The 13,517-nt window shown below is 44.0% G+C and overlaps 1 protein-coding gene across 3 annotated transcripts in view; it reads right to left on the bottom strand.

Moving 5' to 3' along the window:
• The window catches only part of ABTB3 (ankyrin repeat and BTB domain containing 3), a 187,641-nt gene that overhangs the window by 76,981 nt on the left and 97,143 nt on the right, over positions 1-13,517 (bottom strand). For all 3 annotated transcript variants that reach the window (XM_055710670.1, XM_055710671.1, XM_055710672.1), the window contains exon 2: positions 6,245-6,394. In XM_055710670.1, the coding sequence (XP_055566645.1) occupies positions 6,245-6,394 (150 nt within the window). The remainder of the gene's footprint in view (positions 1-6,244; positions 6,395-13,517) is intronic.

The raw sequence follows: 13,517 nt of genomic DNA, 5'->3' as shown, positions 1-13,517 counted from the left end.
GGAGCACCAGCATCCCCCCACCCACCAAGGCGATGCCTTTTGCCCCTAACCATCAAACCTGAGCAGGCTTAAATGCACAAGGTAGAAGCCCTGTGGAACAAAACCACCTATGTGGGGACAGACCTCAGCTCAGCCCCCAGGCAGACAAAGAGGTCTGAGTCTCATCCACAGGGGGGGCAGGGGGCCCCCAAAGGAGCACTGACAGTGGATGGGGACCCAGGCAAGTGATAGCTGTCTCTGTTCAGCCCCTGTAACCCAAGATAGAAATCCACTCCCCTGGTAAGCAGGGCAGTGAAAGGTAAGGTAAAGCCTTAGCAGGGTGTAGACTGGTATTTTCAAATTATCCTCCCTCCTGCTTCATCATTTCCACTGATAAATAAATGTACTGCTTTGTGGTTTATGATAGGGGGCACTTCAGGGGTAAGGGAAGAAAAGGAGGGGGTCGTTTGGGGCTATTAAGTAACCCACAACCCTTCTTGTGCACAGACAGACAGAAAATGGAGGTTCACATCCATCACCTGGCAGGGGCTGCAAGGGCGGCTAGGGGAGCCTGCAACCAACTAGCACTTAATAGAGGCAAGAAGCTACCTAGCATTTAAACACTGCATTAATCTGTCTTGTTTTCTCTGCTGGGGGGCCAAGGGGCACCTCAACTTCTCTTTTTAGCATTTTCACACGGAGCAGACAACGTGCGGATCGCAACGAGGAAGAACTGCAAACAAGAGGCCCAGAAAGCAATGGGAGAGCAAGGATCCTATGCAATAATCCGGTGGAGGGTCTGCAAAAACTAGAAGTACCACCACATCTTGAGAGTGTCCACAGGCTGCCAGCCTAAGGCCAAACCCTACACTGAAGGGAGCACTGCCATCTGAACTGCAGGTTTCAGCTAGTACCTCTGCTTAGTTCAGCACTACGCTGCATGAACCAAACTGGGAATAAGCTTTGGCCCTTCTCTACGGTGCTGCTTAGTCTGAAAAAACACCTGACAAACAGGGCTTTTGTTCTGACAATAAATAAGCTGAGCACTTACAACAACACTCCTTCAGATGCCACTTTTCCAGCAAGCATCTTTACCCTGGCATTTGCTTCTAAGCCTAGGTTTAACCTCTTCTTTACAGGACATGAATCAATTTGTATGGCTCCTGCAGTGCTCCTTCCTGTTGGTTGCAGAGGATTGAGCCTAGATGAAACAGTAAGGGAGGGAATGTCAGTTTTCATCATCTCCTCGGCTGGGGCTGTGAGGAGAAATGAAAACCAGTATTGGTATGTGCAATCACATTCCTACTTATACTTGAGCAATAACCCTTCCTTTCATCCCTAAAAGCGTGCCAGGATCTACTGAGAGGCTATTATTTTGGAAAAATACATATATTCAGCACTGCAGAGGCAAAGAGAGGAGGATGGGGAAGGGTGGTGTTTTTCCAGTGGCAAAAAGGAAAATCTTGCTGAGACGTGAGTGGTGATGTGGAGTAAATACTGGCCTGAACATCACATCTGGGAGCTGCTCTAAGTTAAACACTGTTCAAAGGCTAAAAAGCTCAGAGACCAGCAATGTTCAAGTACATCTGCATCTTCAGATTACCCTAGTTTAAAACAAAAATGTTCACTTGTTGTGGTTAACCACCACTGGTCACTGTGGTTTGCACAAGACTGGGTGGCAAACTTCTCACCCTGGAAAGCCATAGCAGACTGGCCATCTCTAGACAGAAAGGAAGCCCCAAACAGTTTTCTGCTCTAACCCGAAGACATGTGTGAAGACACGTTTGGATGACATCCTACACCACAGTTTATCCCTCTGCGTGGCCCAAGAGACAACTCTTCTCAGCCCTATGCATAAGTCTCAGCATAGGGTGGTTGCCTCGGCTCGGCCATACGCTAATGCCTTACGGTCTTCCTCCTTCACTGCCTTAGGGTGAATATTTCTTGGTGCCATGACTGGTGCTCAGTGCATCCTAAGGCTCTGCTCTTCCGTGTCACCACCTACATGCACATGCAAAAGAAAGAGGATCCTCCTTCATCCAGCCAAACACCAGCAATCTCCAGCTGTGAGCCTCACCCTTCTGCATCTGGTCTCCAAGCTGGCAGCGGTATTTTCTGATGGGTGATGAATAGGTGTGTTGGAGTGTTATATGGTTAAATATAACATATGTTTGTGGATTGCAAACATGCATACTAAAAAGTTAGGAAAAATATTCAAAGGTCAAAATGCATTTTCATGGGATCTCTCAACAGCCAAAGCTCTCCCTAATATTCTTCTATTTTTCTATTCAGTCTACTTATTTTTCCCCATCTGACAGGGGAGGAAATAAGAGAGAAGAACTAGAAATCTAGAGTAAACCCCAAAAAATTCTGAAAAAAACCCAAACAGATCTACTCTCCTTCTCCTTTAGGTCTGGTCTGAAAATACAGGAAACTTTAGGAAAAATTGGGGGGGGGGGGATGGAAAAAAACCCCTCGTGAAATATTTTCTCTAAGGTTAAACAGTGAAATACTGTTTAAAATCCTATTATTTTTGCTGTGCTTCAGTTCTTCTCAATGTTCTCTATATAATAAGCATTTCAAATGAAATTACATTATTTTAAAACACACTGTAGTAGGCAATTACAAATCCTGAATTCTAAATGCCAATATAACATAGGCCAGATTTATTGTTGCTCCTTAACTTTATGCCATGTTCATTATAGTTTAATGAATAAGGTTTCACATTAATTTTTCAAGCCTTCTCCTTGGAATCATGCATTACCACTGTAATTGCATTGCAGAATTAGGCCTCTTATTTACATTCTCCTCCTAAGTCCTGGAGACGAACCCTTCCTTTGATTTTTCCCAAAGTCAGCAACATTGCCTCTTCTTCCTATTCTCGGGATAGCACCCCAGGGCCAGCGGCGCCAGTTGCCCTGCTGTCGCTAGCCGGGGCAGGGCCATCCGGCATCGCCAGCACCTGCAGGATGAGAGCAGAGGTGCCAGGCCAGCGGGGTTTGGGGGGGGCTGGAACAGTATCTGCAAGTCTGCTTGCACTGCCCAGCCATGAGGAGCCCCTTAAAGGCAGCCTGGGTTGACCTCCTCCTCTGCAGCGTTCCCAGAGGGTGCTGCTCTCCCTCCATGGTCACATCCACCATCGCACCTTTCCCCAAATTCCTCTGGCCTCTGTGACCCCCCCGGGGAAATGCAGCTCATCTAAATGGTCTTTTCTAGTACACCAAAAGCATACGTGAAAAAATGAAGGGGGCAGACAAAAAAGGGCCATCACGTGTAGGGCAAGGTGAAAGTACCACAAGACGCAAGGCTTTACACCTTGTGAATCTATTTTCCACCTGGAACAGACTGTGAAAAAGCTAAGAAGATCTGAGCTGGAATACAGGTGCTGGGCAGTAATCGGGCCCTGTTTGCCAGCTGTCATCTTCCAGGGGACAGATCTGATTACCCGGTGTCAGAGCCTCCAGCAGCTCAGCAGCTGACCACACTGCTGCGGGCTGGGCAGCACCAAGAGCAGGGGAAGCCTTTCCTCCGCATGTGGACATTGTTAATTCTAGCTATTCGGTGTACTTACAATATTTTAATTATTAATGACAAGAAACTATAGGAAATCTCATTCAATTAGAACTGCTTCCCCCCCCCCCTTTTTTTTTTTGAGATAAAATTGAATTCCTTTATTGCAAGATCACTCTTTGCCCTTGTTTTCTGTGCTCTTTTGAAGCGAACAGAAATGAAGTCCTTGCTCCTCGGATATTGCCAGCTGGTGGGACATTGCAGGCGCTCGCCAGGGGACTGCCCGCTCTGCTGGTTCAGCAGGCCAAGCTTCTGCCCTTGCCACTCACTCCTGGTTGCAATCTTCTCCTCTTCGCAAGTGCTATCCTCTCAATTCCTTCCTATCCTGAGAGTCTCCCTCATCACCTTTATTCACCCCCACAAGAGCTGGGGCTTTTGCGTACCTAACCCTCTCCTTCTATCCCACTTTCTCCATGCCAGAGCTTGCCATATCCTCTTTCCTCTCCACTATGCCACTTCTGAAGCTCTCCAGCCCCCTCGCACCACCGGGGTAACGATAAACCCTCCTTCGCCTACTCCCTCCCTGCCAATACGCTCTGATCCCCAGGTGTTCCCCCCTGGCTTCTTTCCGCTGCTCACCGTCTCTGCCCCCACAGCGCAGTTCCCCAGCCTCCCTGCACGGCAGAGGCTTTGCTGTAACCTCTGGTCACAGCCTCTGCTGATGCCAGAGACAGATAATAAGCACTGAACAAAAAGAACACACACACACACACACACACACACACACACACCCCGGTACCTGCTTACCCCTCCACTTTCCTTCCCTTTCATGATTTTCCCCCCAGTTCACAGGTTTTTGCCCACTGACATGCTGCACCTCCCTCCCCATTTCACAAGTGCAGTTTTGAACTCTGCACCAGCACTGCTCCACAGCAAAGATTTCTACCCAGCTGAGCATCGAGCCTTGCAAGTTTTGCCAATTGCCACTCCTCTCACTGCTTCCCCAACATGCATCTGCTTGCAGTGGCTGGGGAAGCACCCTCGACGATTGTCCAGAGGGCTTTCTGGAGGGCTACCAGCGTGCTGGAGGTGCCAACCTCTCTGACAGCTGCATCTAACTCCCACTGATATGCTCTTCTCTTGAAGTCGGCCACCCTGAAGAGTGTTTTGACTGTGTTTGCAGTGAACAGACATGCAGGAGGCAAACCCTGTCAATGAAGCATTTGAATCTAAGGTAGGACTACTTACAGATGACAGATTTCTGGAAATCAAATTTTAAAAGGGGGTAGTGGTAGTAATTAAGGAGGCTGGCTTTTCGGGTTGTGTACAGAGTTCAAAAAAATCCAGAATAAAAAAAAGCAGCCCTGGAAATATCCACAGATTACTGATTTATTAAAATACAATCATATGTACTTCCAAGAAAGAGAGCTGTATCGTGTATAATTTAGCTGGCACACAGACAAGTAGTGTTGTGTGTTTCATGCACATGAAATAAATAAGCATAAATTACTTAATTTGAATAACACCAAACACCTGATTCCAGAGACAGAGCAACACTTCACACTAAGGCACGTAAGTGCTCTTGGCTTGTTGACATTTCACCAGAGCAAAGAAAAATTAGCAAGCTGAAAACAGAAATTCATTCTGTGGCTTGCAGACAAACATCCATGGTGCATCCACATGGCTTGTGAACAGCACGTAAACTGAGCCCTGATGATATGATGGAGCCACAGCAGACTCCCATCGCTACAGAAAGCACCAAGAAAATTAACAGTGAGATCCCTATACATGTCCTTCACGATGCCAGTAACCCAGAATTCAGTAATAAGAACAACAGTAAGCTGGGTAGCCTGTATCTTCATAGATTTGAGTCTTTACAATTTCTCCCCCAAAATTTCCTAACAGACCTCAGGAAAAAAATGCCTGACAGTACTTCTGACAGACCTCGGAAGAAAAAAAAAAACAAACCACTTTTCCATTTGAATGCTTCTATTTTCCCACCCATAGATTCATATCTCTAACTATATTGTAAACATGTGATTGGAAGGCTTCTCTCAATAAAAAAAGTTTTAAAAAAGGCACTTCTGGTAACTTTATCTCCATGTCACAGGAGGAGTCACATGGCATTTTCCTCCTACAATTTATCTGCGCTGAAACCAAAGCTTTCAGATTTTGACAGATATCATAGCTTCTCACATTTCTCAAAAATTGTTTTGATTAATAGCAAATAATTTATCTTTCAGGTGCAAATTCCTTTGGTGCAGGTTTGAGTTGCAGTTCTTTCCTCTTCAGGAACTGGAGAAGGAAAGGCAGGGTGAAGGATTCTCTCTAACACACGTGGAACTAGCTCTGCTTTCATTTATGACACTGTTTCCCTCACATATTGCAGCCTTTAGCTTTTTGCTTGCCCACCTCAAAACCGACATCCCAGTTTTGAGATTTGCAAGTCTGGCCAAGCTGTGAGGTGCTCTCAAACACAACATAGAGAAGATGAAATAAAGCATCCTTCACCTTTGAAAGCGGGGAATGCAAACAAGCCATAGGAATTGCTATGAGACTGCACAAGACTTCTTTCCTCCTACGGCTTAAACTTCCAAACTGGCCATGTAGCATAAACAGGGTTAAATCTACCCCAGCATCTCCTTCAGCATTACACATGCCCCCTCATCCCTCCTCTGCACAACCAGGCGATGCAATTGGCTTTGCTTTACATCAAGGAAAGAAATCCAAACATTATCAACAGCCTTGTACTTACTGAGTTCAGCAATGCTCCCCACGCGCGTAGCAAGTAAGGACTGCTCAATGGTCCTCAGCTCAGACTGGCTGAACATCTGCACTTCCCCGGGCTTGTTTGACCTTTGCTGGTCCTTGTGAAGGTTCAAGCTGTCCGGCAGGCAGAGAACACCTACAGCATATAAAAAGAAAGAAGTTCAATGTAATTTCAGCCAGTATGGATGACTTTGCTGCCACCACCACATCATTATGGAGACACTTCAAGATGCAGCCCGTGCATGCAGAGCTCAGAGACAATCAACACCTGTAACTAAATGTCACAGATAACTCATGCTCTCAGAACTGGCCCTCATTAGCTCTTCTGAATATCCTCAAGTCACTTACAATGTCACCTAGGGACAATTCTTACAGAAAATCCTAGAGAACTGCCTGCCCAAGGAGGAGCTCAAGAGGGTTCCAAAGAAGCCTCCTAGAACCTACTACAAATGCACAAAAATGTATTAGAAAATGGTATCTCAGTGACAGAATTCTTAAAGACTGGCTTTAAAATGATATACAAGATAGACAATAGGTTGACAGGATTTTCCTGAAAGGGGAATCCCACCATCAATTCCCAAAATAACAGACAGTGTCAAGATGCTTGAAGTGCCATTGATGGGCTTATTGAATTTATTTTGTAAATACAACTCCTGGCAATTGAACTGCTTGGGCATCAAAAGCCCATTATGCAGAAGCCCTTACAGCAGTGAATCTTCGTGGGGCAGGGCGTAAGTAAAGCTACTGACATAAAATAATTTACATTCACATTCATTCAGGCACAAAAGTCACTTTCTGCTATGACATCTAAACCCTCAGGCGCAGATAGAGGGTACATGTTTATTAATCAAAATCACTGTCACTCTGAAAACCAGAACTTATTTACAAGAGCAAACATTGCATTACCATCCTGGGGTAACAGATGCATGTAAGTCCAGCTCGGAGAGCAAGCTCTCCTCCCTTGCCAAGGTCTATGAGCAGCCAGCTATGGCCACAGTCTTCACAGCATCAGCTTCTCAGTCCCTCTGGGACACACACAGGTGGAGACCTGCTGGAGGCAGTGGAGTTGTACCTCTTTATGATTAAATTTCATCTTATCTCCAACTGTATGATATGAAACAATTACATTTGAAAATGAGCCAGAGTAAGAAATGTATTTTTTCCATTAGCTTTTACTGTTCCCTCCTTTTAAGCACAGGGAAGAGGTTCTGCCCTTATGGGCCAAGCAGGCTTCACAAAATACGTTAAGGAAGATGTACATATTTAGTGGTTTTATTCAGGGAGAACTTACATAGTTTCCCAGCTCAGCAAATATATGGTGTCTAACTCTACTGATCTATAATTCTGCCAATAGGTATAACATTGGAGGTCCATACATAGCAGAATGGCTACCTTAAGCCGCTTACCTCAGCTATGAAACAGCCCCACAATCACCATTGCCTTGGAGCACTGCAAGACCATGCAGTGCACCTGAGAGGGGACGCCTCTCAGATACCTCATTAGCTCCACCGAACTCCCTTGGATATCCTCCACACATTCATCTCCTCCCTGCAGATAGTTTAGTCTAAAAGTTCTATCTGCAGCACAGACCTAAAACCACCCATCCCGGGAAGGGAGAGGCAATGCAGGTTCAGTGAGCACGTTCAAAACAAGAAGCAGTGGTATACACTGGGAAAACTGGGACAAAAGGTCTTGTCCACTGTGGCCATGAGACAGCAACCTAAATGAGGATCACCCTCTGTGCACAACTGCAACACCAGAACAAACTCCCTAACAGCCTGTTTGAATGCTGGAGGTAGAGGAGCAGGAGCAGCCATAATCCCAGCCCTGGCTCTGGTCCCAGGGTTGTAACAACCGCAGTAAAACCATATGCATATGTGGAAGGCCACGAGAGAGGAAAACAACTTGCAAGGAAGCGCCCTAGAGAGAAAGAGCAGGACATCTGAAACAGCAACAGGGAGAAAAGAATTAAAAAGCAGAGGTAAGGCATAAAAAGCAACAACAGCTTATCACACAAGCTCTCCACATTCTCCTGCCATCGCTCAGTGGCTGACTTGCAAAAACACTTGGCACAGTGATCAACATTTATATTCTGGGGATGTACAGAGCTCGAGAAGTACAACACCTGGATTTAAAATGCAGACTCGTCTGCATATTTTAGGAAGTATTCTCACTTGGAAATCTTATTTATTTAGATCATTCCTTATAATTTTAATAGAGAGAAATTAAGAAAAAATTGGAAGAGTCTTCCCTGCAGAAAACAGATGTGTAAATGATCTAATATTCCAAGATATTTTGAAAAACAAGAAATAGAGCACAAATAGCTTTATGGCATCTTTAAAAAATAACTATCCAACAAGAAAATATTTTTCAGTGAAAACACACCATAAGTGTGGAAAAAAATACTGGTTTAAGATACTTTTACAAATCAGATTCAAATGGTTTAAACCCATAATATGGACAGGAGGTATTTCTGCAAGTGATTAAAGCAGTGAGATATAGACATTTCATGTCTATGACTCCATTCCCACAACCATGCCTTTTCCTTACAAACAGCCCTGATGATTCATTACTCTGTTCTTTAGCAAGGGCAGCGTATTCTTAGGTTCTTGGATGAAAAGCGCAAATGAAATGCAAAATGCACCATTGTTAGAAAACTTAACAAATTATAGGATATGTCACACCAAAGGGTTTTACTTGGGTTAGAGATTAGTAAAGACATGCAATAGCCAAAATCTGATACTTATATGCCAGCTTCAAAACTATAATTGACCACAGCAGGTGACCAGTGGGATGATGGAAGATAATTTTGCTGGATTAGATCTGGGTTTTGCCAGCATGGAAAAAGGGAATTTTTGGGCTCAGGCATGCAACTCTGCCAATTTTCTAGCTTCAACTGTTTTCACCAAAAATGATTAAGTAAAAGTGAATAAAATGTTTTTTAGAAGAAAAACCCACTCTCTTTTATCAGTGTTTGATGTAAAGCCCAAATTCACTCATGGAAGGCTATGGCAGGAAATTACTCCCTGGCAATGACAGCATGCCAAATCAGAGGAGGAGGGGGGAAAAAAGGTAAAAACACTGTGATTATAAATATCCTTTTTATAAATAGAAACATTTAAATAGCTACCACCAGCTTTCACTGATTTGGCTACAGTTCAACTTCCTAATTTTAATTCTCTGCCAACAGCTACTATCCACTTGCTTTTTCAGTCACGTCTTCAGCCGTACTGTGTTGAACTTGACAAACATTGACCTCAAGTTTCCAATGGCCTGAAAAGCGGGACTTCCCTCCCCATGCTCTTCTGCTGTCACTGCTGATGCTGCCATTCCACACCAAAGATTTCTGTGCAGTATCTTCAGAAATGAACGGTATCTATCTTTTCTCTTGACTGGTGCTGTTCAACATCCTTCCTCTCTGCACGGTTACTCCACCCTGTGCACTTCTTTGTGCGTTATTTTATCCCTCTTCTTCCCTCCAATTGGAAATTAAGCTGTCAGTTGTTACCTGATGAATACGGGGCCAGACTCACTCATTAGGCCTCTAGCTGCCCTGTGCCACCCAGCAATGCACAACAGCCATACACTGCACTATGACTACTGCGAAATCACTGGAGCAAGGTCAGACAACCAAAGAGCTCAAGTGTATTTGGATTTTGTCACCTCTTCCGGTGTTTCTCGTTGTCTGCACCCTTCTCGGGGCAGGGATCTAAGACTTGTCTGCAAGGAGACATATCCAGGAAAAAAAGAAAAAAAAAAAAAAAGAAAAAAAAATATCACAGTGACAAGCTCTCAAATCTCCAGAGAAAAAAAAAACATCATAGGGAAAATCCAATGTACAATTAATACACTCCACATTTTTCCTGCCCTCTGGGCTCAGCTGAAACACAAGCCGTAGCTCGATCCCCAAGGACTTAAAAATCCCAAACCAAAGTACTAGTGCACAAAATGACAAAGTGAAGACTGAAGATGCCCAAACTTATAAAAGAAGCAGTTATTTTAAACCTTCATGCAAACTCATCCAAAGCCAGGGGTACCTGGTAACTCTATTCCAGTTTCCCCATGCACGCTCCCACCTCTTGGGCTTGGCTGATGTGCTGCCCTCCATTGCATGGGAGACTTCGGCACAAATACACATACGTTCCTGCATACTCATTTCAGCACTTGCCACTGAGCTGCCCATGCTGTCCTTTGCAGCACGACAGAAGAAGTGTGCGTGCATTACGCAAACATCCCAAACTTGGTGCCTCGCAGCAACCCTGGCAGAGCTTGTCCCTGATCCTCAGTACCTTCTCAGCAAAACAGCCTGAAGGACCTGATGGCCAAGAACAACTCCCAGCACCAGACCCAGCAGTGGCTGTGTGACTTCTTCAGCTTTCAGGGCATGAGAAATATGGGGGTTGTAGCCCAAATCTTACCTAAATATAGAGCAATCATTAAAAAAAACTAAGCCCCCTCCAGTGTTCCTCTGTTTAGATAGATAAGTGCACTTATTTATATACCAGCTGTTGCAAAACATTTGATTCCTGAAGTGCGGGCACCTAAGGTGCCTACACTTCAGGGCCGGCAGTCAGACTTCACTCTCTCTCAGGCATAGGAGGCTGCTGGCTTTCCATGGACCATGTATTGCTCTTGGCACCACACAGCTATGTGCATCGTGCAAAGGCAGATGAAAGGCCAAAACAGCTAAAAATAAGACAACCAGTCTTTGTATACCGGCATTAATGACTACACAATGAGGAAAGCAATAAAATGGCAAGTCTGTTTATTTGGAATGGGCGGGCAGTAAAGTTTGGGGCAAGGCTGTGTTGCATCCTCAAACATCCCACAGTTTAGTCCCAAACCAGCTTTGCTACCTAAAGCATCATTTTCAACTGTAAGTCCATCTCAGGAGAAAGAGAACGAGAGATACAGAACCTAAACTTGCAGTGTCAGTTACTGCAGGTCTGAAGTTACTGATCCAGCCTTCTTCTTCTCACCCACTGTAAACATGTTTCGGTACCACAGACCTCCTATATGTGAAACTTTAATTTGTATTTCAAGGAGATTGAAGACATTTAATTAAGCTATAGCTTGATCATACAGCAAATTCACCAAGACCAAATGATACCTCAGCTATCACAGTGACAGACCAAGGCACACAAGGAGAAGCCTGCACTGCCTACGTTCATGGCTCTGCAATACCTAATGTCATCCATGTTTTAAATTCTTTGCCTCCTCACTCTCCTTTAGTATTCAAATCCCATGGTCTAAACCAAAACAAATTTCCAATTACATTAAATTAATACGAATGCCCACTGGACAATGTGATTCAAATAATCTGTGCTGAAGCATCTAGCAGAAACCCAACACAAATGTGTTTTGACTGAAAATGTAAGTGCTGTAAAGACTATAAAATATTTTTTTCACATTTCATCATTCGTTCCTTTGGAAAGAGTGCCAGATTTCTTTTTATATATTAATTTAGAGTCTGAATAGAAGCATGAAAGTTTTTCTGCTCTCTTGTTTTTTCTTTAATTAAGTGCTCCTACTTAAGAGAAAATAACTCAAAGCATCTTTGACCTCCCTCTTTATTGATCTATTACATCTTAAGCGAATGTACATATCTGGAAAAGAGCTTATACTCCCACTGCAAGGAATAGCTGGATCCTACCAAGAGTTTATGGAAATTAACTGTGCAGGACAGATATCAGGCAAATTGCTGTACAAAATGAGCCTGAAAATGGTAGTTAATTCTGAACAGTCCCCAAAAGGCGGTGTTGCACATTACATTGCTCAAGTAAATGCTGACCTTATCTAGAAGGACTACGTTTAGGAGTAGGAAATCCACTCAATTGTTTTTGGTTGGGGGTGGTGGTGTTTGGTTTTTTGTTTTTTTTTTTAATGCAGGTACATAGGACTAGAAAGCCTTTGAGACCAGCCTCCTGCTCTCATAAAGATGCATGTGAAGTTCCAAGAGTTCACAAAACATCCAATAAAAAAAAAAAATCCCTTTCCTTCCACAAGCTCATGTACCAAAATATTTCCCAGCACCAGAGAGCATTCTTGACATCTACAACATAAAGGCCTACAAGAAAGAAATAAAAGGGACAAAAGTATTGCCAGCTGCCTTTGCAATAGCAAAACACTTCACTAGGTGCAAACCCCACATGGTGGGTATTACGACATGTAGGAAACCTCTCCTGACAGCATGTTTTGCAACTGTGGCAACCGTGAGTACGCGGGGATGATGCACCATCCAGGCACACACCAGATTTTGAAGCATGGTGTGGGAATACCAGCACCGTGAGCTCAGCATCCCGACATCGATGCACAGGAGCTGGTCAATGCAAAGCGACACAAACCACCACGTCGGAGCTTAAACTTGGAAAGAAACCCTATGGTCTCTGTTCTTTGAAGCAACCTGCACCAGGACTCCTTCGCTCAGCCTGTCAACCTGACCAGCTAGGCAGATGGAAAACATCTTGACTTCTTTTTACAGAAATGAGACTATAGGGAAAACCTTAAAGCTAATCATATGAGCCACAACTTTCAGTTAACGGAAGACCTGGAAAGCATTCAAGGCAAGGAGTGCGAAGTGTCTTCTTTCCACACATTCCAGCCCAGTTAAATAACAGGGAGTGGCTTTGCATGGAGAAAATGCAAAGGCTTGGGAAACCTAGGTGGTGATACAAAGTTTCCAGAATCAGTCTTAGAACAGGCAGAGCAGCCCAAATGAGGAAGGATGAAACAAGCACAGGAATCAGATAGATGCAAGATACTAAAGGGATACTACTCTATCTTTAACACCTACTACCCAAAGACATTAGTAAGCATTACACTTAGCCTCAAGACACTGGCACTAAGCAGGTAAGGTAATATTCATGTCCAATTTATAGATGAAGGGAAAGCAAAGCATTAGAGAGCTCAGTAACTAATTCAAGGTGAAATAAGAAATGTCAGAAAAAAAACAGGAAAAGAGCATAAGGCCTCTAGTTATGCAGTTTAACCACAAGAGATCACCCTTTCTCTCCTGGAAAAATCAGTAGAAGAGCAAATGAATAATGCTTAAAAATGAAAGAACCATGGGCCTCACAAAATCATCTAAAGCAGAGAGTACCTCTGTGAGCCATTAGAGCAGGTGTTACAGGGAGACGAGCTAATAGAATTATATTACACCACACGACTGTGACATCTTTTCTTGTAAGAAGTTTCTTAGCACAACACATTCTACTTAATTGGGACATCCTCCTTATTAGGATCCTTCTGAAGGCAATTGT

This window comes from Falco cherrug, chromosome 5 (assembly GCF_023634085.1).
Source record: "Falco cherrug isolate bFalChe1 chromosome 5, bFalChe1.pri, whole genome shotgun sequence".
In the NCBI taxonomy this organism is placed as follows: domain Eukaryota; kingdom Metazoa; phylum Chordata; class Aves; order Falconiformes; family Falconidae; genus Falco; species Falco cherrug.
The sequence above is the reverse complement of the archived record's forward strand: the minus strand, read 5'-3'. Positions and strand labels throughout refer to the sequence as shown.